This window comes from Mytilus edulis, chromosome 2 (assembly GCF_963676685.1).
Source record: "Mytilus edulis chromosome 2, xbMytEdul2.2, whole genome shotgun sequence".
Taxonomy (NCBI): domain Eukaryota; kingdom Metazoa; phylum Mollusca; class Bivalvia; order Mytilida; family Mytilidae; genus Mytilus; species Mytilus edulis.
In genome coordinates this window covers 98,505,363-98,518,330 of record NC_092345.1, presented here as the reverse complement: position 1 = coordinate 98,518,330, position 12,968 = coordinate 98,505,363, and the positions used below count along the sequence as shown (strand labels likewise).

The 12,968-nt window shown below is 30.2% G+C and overlaps 1 protein-coding gene across 1 annotated transcript in view; it reads left to right on the top strand.

Moving 5' to 3' along the window:
- LOC139513643 (serine-rich adhesin for platelets-like) overlaps positions 1-12,968 on the top strand; it is a 50,054-nt gene that overhangs the window by 3,278 nt on the left and 33,808 nt on the right. The window contains exons 4-9 of the mRNA XM_071302314.1: positions 644-837; positions 1,960-2,114; positions 4,013-4,113; positions 4,977-5,106; positions 5,823-6,067; positions 8,453-8,521. Of these exons, the coding sequence (XP_071158415.1) occupies positions 644-837; positions 1,960-2,114; positions 4,013-4,113; positions 4,977-5,106; positions 5,823-6,067; positions 8,453-8,521 (894 nt within the window). The remainder of the gene's footprint in view (positions 1-643; positions 838-1,959; positions 2,115-4,012; positions 4,114-4,976; positions 5,107-5,822; positions 6,068-8,452; positions 8,522-12,968) is intronic.

Here is a 12,968-nt window from a genome sequence, read left to right as displayed (position 1 = left end):
AACAGTTGTTTCATTCCTAAATTTTACGATACTCAAATCTTTTTTGTTTTGACATTATACAAATATTCATGTTTACCTGAAGTCTCAACTTCTTTCAAACAGAGGTAAAATCCTATTTATCTGAATGTGGTTGAGTTATTGCTCTTTGAATAGTTTAAAACAGTAAAATTTTATCAACATAAATTTTTTACACATTCTAATTATTTTAGTTTGGCATTAAATACTAGCCAGCAACTTTTTTGGCTTAAGCAACAGACATGTTAGAAAAAATACCTATAAATACCATGGAATGTTTTTACTGCCTAACCTTGTTGTTAATATAAATTATTGTGAATATTACAAAAGGATAGGAGGATCTTCTCTTTTAAGAAAACATATAAGATATATATATGACATTTTTTTATCCATCAACTGCTGTATGAAACTATATAGATATAGGAATGACCCCTCAGTAGTAAATAAGCAATCTTCCAGTGACAGTCAAAATTGTATGCCCTTCCTCCTAGTTGACCACTTTGAAGATCCTACCTATTGGATTTATAATTAAATAGTACTAGGCTTAAATGTGCTTGAAATATTTTCCACATGCCATCATTTTAACCAAGTAATAATTTATTGGAATCATTCTTTTCTGTTATTTAAGGTAAAGCCATTTGATGTAACTAAACCAGGAACAAAGTTCACAGTACAGAATAAAGTGACTGTCCTAAATGATGATGATGACTTTGAATTGGACTTTGAATTGGACCAGAAAGCCTTAGACACCATTCTCCACAACAAAGGTCTAAGTGAGAGGAAGGTTGCTGGCAGAACTACTTTGGACCTGATGTCCATGAGGTAACAAGATAAATCAATCAAAAAAAAATTTAATCAACATTCACTTCAGGATAAGAAAGTGTTTCTTTTTTACCAGTATTGTAAAAAAACCTCTTGAAATTCTGAGGTTTAATAAAATCGGCAGTAAGCACCATCAAATTATCTTAAAATAATTTAATTTTTGATGTAACACATCTTTTGATTGGCTGACAGTGTGTTGTTTATCAGCTCATAGATATAATTTTGTAATGTGACATGTACGTCATCAATGTTTTGTCACAGTTTATTCCAGCTTAAGAATAAAATTTTAAGGAATGACTGTAATATGTCTGGTGCATTCTTTAAAATAACCCACTACACGCGTTATTCAGTATGCAACAAATTTTTTATGTTATTTCTTCATAGACAGAAAAGATATTTGTCATTCCTTTAATAAAATTTATAGTATTTTCTCATATTTTTCTATGTGTTAAAGAAATGAAATAAATTTTATGCTGTCTATATTACAATTTGTATTAATTGTACAATGAAAAGTTTTTGTGTTTTGTGGTGTTTTTTTTTCTTATACTAAAAGTACCAGGTCAACTATTTTTGGTGTATGGAATGATTGTAAGATGTACAAGTCTTGCTGGCTTGGTTTATCTAACCTTGACCTCATGAATCATTAATAATGTTAAATTGATATGATACTTGCGGTAAAACTTTCTCTTTACGACTATCAACATAAAATTAATTATTATTAGTGAAAGAGGTGATACATTTTAATGTATCATATGCACTCTTGTTATGTGAATTGTTTCATTTATTTGGTTGATTAACTTTTTGACCCTAGTTCACAGTACAACATAGTCTGAAATTAGTACATGCTTGTTAAGTGAAGGATTACAATGGTTTACTATCAAGTCACAGTCTAAGCATCTTGAATGTTATTGCTCAAAATATTTATTATCACTGACATGAAAATTTGATAGTGCAAGTGGTGTAACTGGATTTCTTTTTCTTTTTGATTTAATGTTAAATTTGGAATTCCATCAAATATTTTTGAAAGGTTTGTTTTTCAAACTATGTCCAAATATTATTTTTCCTGTTATATAATGCCTAAATGAAATATGAATATGAATAAAAAAAACTCTTGCTTTGTAGTACTGGAAAGATAAAGAAGAAAAGTTGTACCAATCTAGGGAAAAGACGTATCCTAGGGGAGTTACCATGTGATCCAGACCAGCTGACTGTTGATGATAGAGTCATTAGTGCTAAGAAGGCATTAGAGTTTGATGCAGAGAAGAAAAACATCACAGGTTCATATAAGGATAATACATTTAGTATAGAGATGCAGAGTTAATATCTGTTTAAATGTTTATTTAGTACTAAAAGAGAACCACAATGGCTGCTCAAGTCCAAATGTCAAGGAATCAACTTTGTATGATTTGTGTATAAAATTAGGATGTGGTTTGAAAATATGTATGACATAAAATTTGAAGAAAAAAAACACAAAGCCATTTAAAAAGATTAGAATGATATTGCTTTTAAACACTCTCTTTTAGCTTAATGTATGAAAATTAGTGAAGGAAAAACTCTATGAATAACCATGATAACTGGTAAATTATTTAGTTATGGATTTCATTACCAGAAATCACTTTAATTCTATACTATTTTTTTCATAAATATAAAGATTTGGAGTTTGGCCGTACCTGAAGTTTTCTTATTACTATAGGGATTTATCGCACCAAGGGTAAATTATCACGTTGTGATTGGTTTAACACCGTCACGTGGTGACCCCTATGTGACCGTAGGGGGTTAGTTAATTTCATAGTGGGTTCATGACGCCTTAATGGTGACGTCTCTATTAATGTTGTTGTGTTTCATTGTTTATTTTTCAACAAAACGCAGCAGAAAAAGTCTAGCGTGCGATAAATTCGTTATACGGTTAACTACTGACCCCCTACGGATCCAGAGGGTGAATAAAATCCATAGGGGACTCTGCCTCAAGCCTCACCCCATATGGATTTTAATAACCCTCTATGGATCCGTAGGGGGTCAGTAGCGAACCATATAACTTATAATCACATCCTTATTTTTATGGTTATCTTGTTAACAGTGCTGGTAAAATAAGAAAAGTTCTGTGTAAACTTCATCATTCTTTGAAAAAATTATTGTTTTATGAAACAATTTAATAAAAGTTTGAAGAAATTGTTGTTAATGTACATGTATCTTTAAAAAAAACACATGAAATCTGATTTTCCAAAAAATATGATTGATTTACTTTCATTATACCAGTTGAAAACTATTGTTAGTTCCTAGATTATAAGCCACACCCTTTATACAAAATTCTTGATAATTTACCAGTTTTACAAAGATTCATTCATTGAATATTAAAACATTACTACAGACACTGGCATTGCGAATGAGTATATATTTCTCTTCACGTGTGTGTCAATTGTTCAGATATTTAACAAACAAAAAACAGGTTCACTAAATGATCTTTTCAGCCTAAAAAATGAAGTATTACAAGATTTGGTGATTTAGGCTTTAAAATGTTGTTTAGTATGTACAAAGTTTAAACTTAAATATTTATTAAAGAAATTTTAGTCAAATCACTTATTCCCAATTTTCTACAAAATTAACATACTTTCTCAAAATATTTGTTAAAAAGAAATATTGAGCTCATTTTAGTAGTATGTAAATATCTACATGAAAGATTTTGTTCATTTAGTTAAATGGTTCTTGCGTGTGCTATATAATGATATATTTGAATGATGTCCACAAACTTGCATCATAAATGACCAAAATCTATGTATTTCTCACAAATCATGTAGAAGGGTCATTTTATGCATTTATTATAGTCATTGGTAAATAAACAGAAGTCTTCAGTTTTGCATTATTTAAACTTTAAAAGCACACATGAATTGAAATCTGAGTTTAAAATTAAAAATTGAAGGATATAAACCCTTATCACACCCTTTCCTTTACTGTTTTTTTTGGTTCATGGAAATACTGAATTTACTAAATTTATCTTAGGAATAGAAAATATTTTTACAAGCAGATTGGTTTATCCATTGTTATTGACGTAAATATATTTAAGATAATTAGCAACAAACAGAAGAATTTGTATTAATACATTTTGTTCCTTGGTCATGCACATAAAAACATCATTTGATGAGATTAGATTTAAGTTAAATTTTGATGTATATTACAGAGTTTGAAGAAGATCCTGAGGCCTTGATCAGTATACTGAATGACGAGGGAATCACAGTACCATCCTCTACAGATGACAGACAGACATTTGCTGGATCAGTGGTATGTTTTATTTCATGCTGAACCTCTTAACAGTTTGGTTAAAGATTAAAAGAAGAGTAAAATGTTCATGTTACAGGTTTTTGTGAGATTGTTTGAACAACTTGGACATTTTTAACATCTTCTGACGAGTGAACACACAAATTATTGATCTGTTTATTAATTATCTCTTTAGTTTGTTTGAAAATTGTTGAATGATTGTCATAATTCCCTGCTGTAGACCTAAAAAATCTGCTCTGAAATTGCCAGACTAAATGTTACCATATTTACCTAAATGTTCCTTAGGGAATCTAGTTTGAAAATCATACCCTAGTATCCATTGTTGTTTTCCTCCATAAAAGACTGTTTAAATTTATTTTTTGAATGTAATTGAAACTTGTTAAACAGAACCATCATTACCTGTCAATGCATACTTTATCATATTTATAAATGGAAGTTCATGTTTTTAAAGAAAACCTTACAAACTATAAATTTGGATCATACGTGTTAGACAAATTATTTTTCTAGAGAGGGAAATATTTCTAAATAAATAATTGTGGCTGGAGGATGGTTTGCCATTTGCTGAAGAAGACACTATAGTTTAAAATAGAGAATTTTGAAAATTTAATATGTCTGTAGTAGAACCTTTAAAAAATAGTGTTTACAGTAACCCTATACACACAATACATAATGAATAGATCTGTCTAGGTGTGGAAAAACTTGATCGTACAGAGGAAGACAGAAAAAAAGAAGAGAACCCTACTTAAAATATGGAATACATATATTTTTTAAACCATTATATTTAAGTGTCCTATTGGCAAAAATACAGTCATCATTTTGAAAATTGGAAACAGGAAAAAGAATAATTATGAAAATTAATTTTACAGATTAGACCATCTTTACTGCGCAATCCTCTACCAGCAAGACAGTCTTGTATATCGGCCATCACTAAGACAACATATTCCAAGACTGATACGGAAGCACTGATTCAGTCGGTCAGAGACAAGACAAGATCAGGTGAAAAAACTATGCAGATAGTTTTGTAATTTGATAATGCAAAAATATGTTTAGTCTAGCAATTTAACCTTGTATTTAATTCTTACATGCTTTTTCACTGTTAAAATAAAATACAGTATCTTGAAACGTGAGTCATTAATATTGATTGAAAGGAAAAAGTTTATCAGAAAGTGTTATAATTCTTGTAATGCATTTATGAGTATACATGTCATTCATTGTAAGGTGGACTAGTAGTCTAAGAAGTCAAACTACTGTATCAGAAGCCTGTCAACACTGTCAACAAATTCAACATGTGGGAGTTGCCCTTGTTTCAAATCTTGATTGACAATAATTGTCCGTTTTCCTACCAAATTTCAATGGTTCTCTCCTGGCACTCAGGCTTGTCTACCACAATATAGCACAATTGTGCTGAAAGGGGCATTAAATACCAATAAAACAATTAATCATACTTTGGTTAAGACAATTAAAATTGAGAAAGGAAATGGGGAATGTGTCAAAGTGTCAACAACCTGACCATAGAGCAGACAACAGCTGAAGGCCACCAATGGGTATTCAATGTAGGGAGAAACTCCTGCACTCGTAGGTGTCCTTCAGCTGGCCCCTTAAAGATATGTTTACTAGTACAGTGATAATGGATGTCATACTAAATTGTTTTTTCAGAGCTTTGTGCTTTGATTATAAATTACTCATCACTTAATGATATATTTTCCTTTCAGATAATAAACAACCAACCAGTAAGTCACCATTCAAGACAAATACTTCTGTGGTAACAGATTCACCATTCGGACAGAGAGTGATGAGACCGGGCAGGAATTCTATCTATGGAAATTATCATATCTATCCCATGTCCAGCCCAGCTGTTACTAGACATAGAAATCTATTATCACAACACTCCTCTCCAAGTAATGTTGTCTCTGAGCATGTGCAGAAAAGTCTGAAGAAGGATCTTCACAAAGAAATGGTAAATCACAAGAAAATATAGTAACTTAGAAAAAAAATACGTTTAGTTATGTATATATTTAGTATGTAAAAAGCTTCATAGTAAGGGATTAATTTCCTGAGATGTAAAACTTGTCAAATTAAACAAAACGGTTCTTTAATTTTTTAGAAAAGATTAACTCTACAGGGAAATGTTTACAAAAGTAACAACCATGTAGTAGTATGTAAACCATGTTAGATAACTTAGTTACATGTCATCAGTTGTCACTGAAAACAGAGAATAGTGTAAAATAGTCTAAACGAATTTCATAATATTAGATAAATAAAAGTAGGCTTGGGTTTTAGTCTGTTATGACCTTCATTCATACTAAAGATCTTGTTAAAAATGCTACAAGCTAATCATACAAAGCATTCTTATTAAAGAAAAATATTTATATTGTCAAATTAATGATTCAGAACTATAAAGCCAAAACAAATATGTCTATAACGAACAAATTGTGTGTTGAACTGCTGTTTAATTGATAGTAAACCCACATATTCCATTTCTAAAACAAACAAATAAATGCAGTCTTGATATTTTTGTTGAATTTTTGCTTCATTGATAGTAAACACAAATATTCCACATCTACTAGTTATTTCACAGTTATCTCCCATTGATAGTAAACACAAATATTCCACATCTACTAGTTATTTCACAGTTATCTCCCATTGATAGTAAACACAAATATTCCACATCTACTAGTTATTTCACAGTTATCTCCCATTGATAGTAAACACAAATATTCCACATCTACTAGTTATTTCACAGTTATCTCCCATTGATCATACATTAAAATAATCAAGGGAAAAAATACCCATAAAAAGATTAACAAATTACTAATGAGAACTGTTCCAGCTACAAATGTTAAGTTACTTTAACCCTTTCGCCGACGAGTCCCGGTTTACCGGGATTCACGCTTCAGACAGCTGACGATGAGTCCCGTTTTACCGGGATCGGAATACCTCTTTTATGTTTCCCGCTCAAACAGTGCAAACGTGGGTTATCTTTCTTTGATGGATAACCCGGATGAAAGTGTAAACATTGCGGTTCCGTTTGTTGAAAACCGTGTCAAAATCAGAGGAAATTTACGGAATTTACGAGAATTTGAAATGAGGGAACATTTTTTTTGAAAGAATATGGAAGAATTGAAGCCAAACTAGTATACTTTTTTGACAAAAATGTCGTTTTATGTACAAAACAGTTGGAATGGACATCGATCAATGTGAGGAATTTGTACAGCCTCATAAAATTTTTCAAAATTTTGCCGTTTTGGGTTAAAAAATTACGATTTGGGGTGAAAGAGTCGAATTTTGAGAATTTCACCTTGATAATGACGAAAATTTGAAAATTTTGATATTTTATGAAGAAAAAATTGTCAAAACATGAACAAAACTGTGAACATGGTCTTAGTGAATAAAATAAATACACAAATAACTACAAACAAGTTTTTATTGACATTTATTATGAATATTTCCAACTTGAGTAATAGTTGCCAGGGACGCCATCGTCTCAGAGTAGCTTCTGTCTTGGCAGCAATCGGTGAAAGGGTTAATACTCATAGGAAAATAGATAATAGTAATCTACCAATTCACTTAATTTTAACTCAACATTAGGATTGACAGAAGAAAGCTCCCATCCATTAAAAAAAACTTTTTTTTTTACATTATTTGGTTTCGTATTTACAGGACTTACCATTTAAATTATTTAAAGGCAATTTTTTACATAACTCACGAACTCTTGTAAACTTGTATGGATTTTTTTTCAAAACTTCATAGAATTGATAAATTGAAGCTATCTTTTGATTTTTGTTATTTACTAGTTAGTCGTTCAAGAGTTTTGGGACTTAAATTATCAGTTTAAAGTAAATTTTCACACATTTTTTTCATTACATGATTTCACTTGGATTAATTTACTGGAAACTTTACATTAATGTTGGAATTGGTGAATATAACACACTTATAAAAAAATAAAAACGTTAGTAGGATTGGATTTTTTTTTTAAACTCAACACTTATTTGGATTGATGAATGTTGACTTTTGATTTAAAAAAAAATCTGATTTGTTATTTCAGAGTTATGGAACTTTTAACAGTTATATTTGATGCAATATTCATACTTCTAAGGATATCATCATGCCTAATTTTTTTACAGTCAGAACCATTTTATTTGCTCTTACAGTCAGAACCATTTTATTTGCTTTTTATGAAATGCATATTTAATATTCCATTTTATTTTTGCAGCAGTTTCAATATGCACAGTTAGGGTGCTTCATGCAATTTTGGTGTAGCTGTTTATTTTATACTGTTAACAATGGTTAAGTATGTCACATATTCCTTGTTTTTTCAAACTTTTGAACATATATTTTTTAGCACAAGTCTGTGAAGTGGTCAGATGTTCTAGAAAGTTGCACATATTACAGTCCATGTGCTGTTCCAAAGGTAATGTTTAATTTCATTTTAAATGGTGAAATAAGTGACTTTTGTATTCCTCAATTTTGCTAAAGGTATCTTATACCGATTGTATTTTACCCAAGTCACAATACCAAGAGACATAAAGCATGATGTCCATTTATCAATTATACAAGTATCATATGTTGGTTACACCATTAGGGTTCAAAAGATTAGATTTAGGTTGGAATAGAATGATATATACATTTCAGAAATACCATACAAAAAAGGTACAAAACACAACCTGCCAACAAGTGTTGAATGTATGTACAAATAAATCATGGTACAAGTAATACAAATGATTACCATAGTGTAAACATAAAAATGAAATAATGTTGGTCATTTCATTCAGGCGGAGGACATTTGAGCGGAAAAAAATAGGACGTTTGAGTGCCAAAGTAGAACCCATTTGAGCGCCAGAATTTTAACCCATTTTAGTGAAAATTAAAATTGTCAAAGCCCAAACCTTTTCAGTAAATAAATAATATATAATAAATTAAAAATGTTTAATAGACTCAAGAGAGCACAATATAAAACAATATAAAACATGTCCATTAAAAATACAACCACTAATAGACTCAAGACAGCACAACATAAAACAATATAAAACTTTTGAATTAGAATACAGCACTAAAAGTCTAAAAGGTTAAATCAGATGTTGAAAGTCTGTTCTAGCCTGGAACTTGGAACACTTTACAGTGATATTTGGGAAAAAATCTTTCATAACTTTCATACTTTGTCTATCCTATATCGGAATCCATCACAAATTAAATTTTTTCCTTTGTTCGTTTCAACAACTTGTATTTCCATGATGAAAATATAAACAACTTAAACATTAAACCAATATAAATTACTGTTCATGGTATATATAGTAAGGTGAGCATTATTCAACCAGGTAAATTTTCGCTAAAATGGGCTATCAAAAATTCAGGTGAGCGGATTAATCCGGCGCTTAAATGGGCTCTAATGTTGGCGCTCAAATGTCCCCTAGTAGTTTCAATTTTTTCGCTCAAATGTCCTGCGCCCTTTCATTCTTGGTTTAAAACTGAAAGTTAAACCAATTAGTGCAATTTTTTTTTACGATTCTCTTTACCAACTAGGTAACAGGTTGGTTAATACACGAAAAAACAAAGTCTGTGAACCTAAGATCTTTTTTATATTGATAAAACAGAAATTTTTTGTATCAATTTTTAAGAAAAATCTATTGATTGGTATTGATTTTAAGAAAAACTTTTGCTGAAATTATGTGCTTTCTTTACAAGTATTATCCTATCAACAAAGAATACATAAGGTATTATTTCAGAAAATAAAAGTGATACATGATTATAATCTGATTTTTCCTTTTAGTTTAACAAGTCAAAGTTGTATTCAAAATTTTACTAAAATCTGTGACATAGCCTATATACAGTACTGGGTTACTTGATTTAGGGAAACATTTGTTATATGCAAGATTGTTCCCTCAACAACTAAACGATTACATCAAAACTTATTGTTCAACTGTGCAGTTTAGTTTTAAGTATCAGAAGTGAAATTGTAGTAAAAAGATTTAATTAAAGATAATAAGTATGCTTTATTAGATATTGAGTGATTAAAGTTGAGCAAGTGAATGAGTATGCTTTATTAGATATTGAGGAATAATCCCTGTATTTATAGACAATTTGGTATGGATGGTAAGCTAAATCTGGTAGTATGCAATTTTAAATATAAGAAAGAAGATAACCCAATCTCACTAGCTTTAAAATAAAACTGAGTTTGATCTGTATTGAAAGCTTTAGGTGTTTATATAAACATCAACCACAAAATGGCAGAATCAAGTTTATACAAACATCATCCCTGAACTGTGGCAAACACTCAGTACCTGATTTGACTTTGTCTATTGTCCTGAAAAAATTATGTCCTGCCAAAGAAAGTTTTGGGTATAACTATGCCAAATTTAAGTTTATCACACCCATAATTATAACATTGTTAGTGCTTCATAGACAGCTGTAGTACTCTGTAACCTTTAAGTTATAGTAAAATGTGGTCTTCTGATTTTGTTTCCCATAGTAATTTTTGGCATTGATTGCTATGCTGTGTTTGATCATTATTCACAGAAATTAAAATCAAATGAAGAAAGTGCTTGCCTTCTTATTGTTGCCAGTGAAGACAAACCTGCCTAACACATTTTAGATACAGGTAGTTATAGTGATATGCCTACAACAAAATCAGATGTTGAAATGAAAACATAATTCTTTGGTATATTATTATTAAGGGATACTTGGTTTGTAATGTAAACAACAACCCAGAGAATTTATTACTGGTATCTACATATTATTATCATTTGATAATGAAGATAAGTTTGAAAGTTTTACTATCCAATGAGAACAGGTGTTAATCAGTCACTCATTGTTCTCTGTAATAGCAATGATAAACATTAATGCATTAAAAAGAAAGATGTATTACAAAGAAGATAATCCGTATAGCTTGGTTTTTAACAGAGTTAAACATTTGACCATTTTGTAGATAATTCAGGACCTATTATATATAAAGATATTTGAGGTTTTTTTTAACAGTTATATGATAAAATACAATATACAAAACATACACTCTATTAAATGATTGATCAATTATAAACTGGTTACCTCATCCAGTGTTTTTATTTTTAATTTAGAAACCATCAGCTGGTTAGATTTTCAATCAGTTCACTAGGAGCCTGTCTTAAGTTCAGATTTTTTCCTTCAAAATATAAATTTAATGGCACCAATGCACTGCTGAGAAATGAAATTAAAACTATGTACATTTCGCCATTATTGACTCCAGTATCTATAAGTACTTCTGTGTGATTTATGTAGTAAAGGGAAAGCCAATATTAAGGTGCTATAAACTGTTTTAACACTGATTCTGTAGTAAAGGGAAAGCCAATATTAAGGTGCTATAAACTGTTTTAACACTGATTCTGTAGTAAAGGGAAAGCCAATATTAAGGTGCTATAAACTGTTTTAACACTGATTCTGTAGTAAAGGGAAAGCCAATATTAAGGTGCTATAAACTGTTTTAACACTGATTCTTATCTCCAGTATATTAATTTCATAATTTAGTACATAAATATTTTTGACACAATCTTTATGGCACCTCAATAGATGAAGATGATAAAATAGAATTCTGAACACATGCGAATATCATTAAAAATTGACAACTGTTGTATATTAGAGTCTCTGGTTGTTTACTTTGATTTCATGGTCTTTTGACAAACTGTCAGACTCCCCAGGGGGTGCCGATGTTCCCAGTGCCATTATCTATGGTAAAGTAATAGGGTTCATGTCTGTGTGAAAATTAGAAAAAGATTGATATAAAAAACAAATCTTTGTTTATTTGAAAAACAATTATTGAATGTTTTAATGGCTTTGATGTCCCTGAATCTTGTCCGCCCTACTGAGTAAAAGATCATTATTGATTGATTTGAATATCAGATCAATCATTGAAACCAAAAAACTTTCTTCCAGAAAATATTTTGTTAACTCATCAAATTTTGTGTAAATTGCCATTAAGACAAACAGGTATACAGTTTGGTTAACACATTTTATCTTTATTTATACAAGTTGTACAGAACTTTTTATTTCAGGAAAGAAAAAAATATATACTATCCATGTTTTGTATATAAGTTATAACTGACCAACCATTTGATATTAATCTAAGACATTTTTTTTACTAAAGACACAATGGTTAGTTTACAGAACTTTTTTGATGCCTTTGCATTGTCAGTTTTTTTTCTCCAAAGAAGTAAACGGGGTAGATACATATAGATTCTACCACTGCATCAAGTGTGATATGATATTTATCCACTCGAGACAGTTTAATTTTCAAATTTAAAACGCGAGGCTCACCGAGCGTTTTAAATATTTAAAATTAACTGTCGAGAGTGGATAAATATTGTATTACACGAGATTTGGTGGTGGAATTTGTTTCTCTAATGTTTTTCAAACAATACACAGGTAAACTTATTCCTCCTTTGCGACTGATCTGCAAAAAGATGTGTTCTTTTTATGTGACATCATCAGGCATGGTCGCCTTTTTTCATGCCGTGACAGTAGGAAATTCATAGGAAAACAAGAAAATTCGACGTCATAATCGGATTTTAACCAATGAAGAACTGAGATCAAACAAACCACACGTTGATTAAATTTTTTTATACAATGGGTGCAGAAGGGGATAAATTGACAAAGAATTAGAGAAACTTTTTTACAGGTGCTATGCCCCTTGAAAAAAGAAATTATTTGTAAATTATATTGTTAGTGATCTCATAGAATTTCTAGTAAGATATTTTTGGAAAATGTTTTAAAAATCCATCAAAACCTTTTTTTGGAGTTATTGTCTTTATACAGATAAATTAGATGCATTGGCTTAGAACATTGGAAAGCTTTTCTTTTATCAACCTTGAATTTTGACTGGAGTTAATATG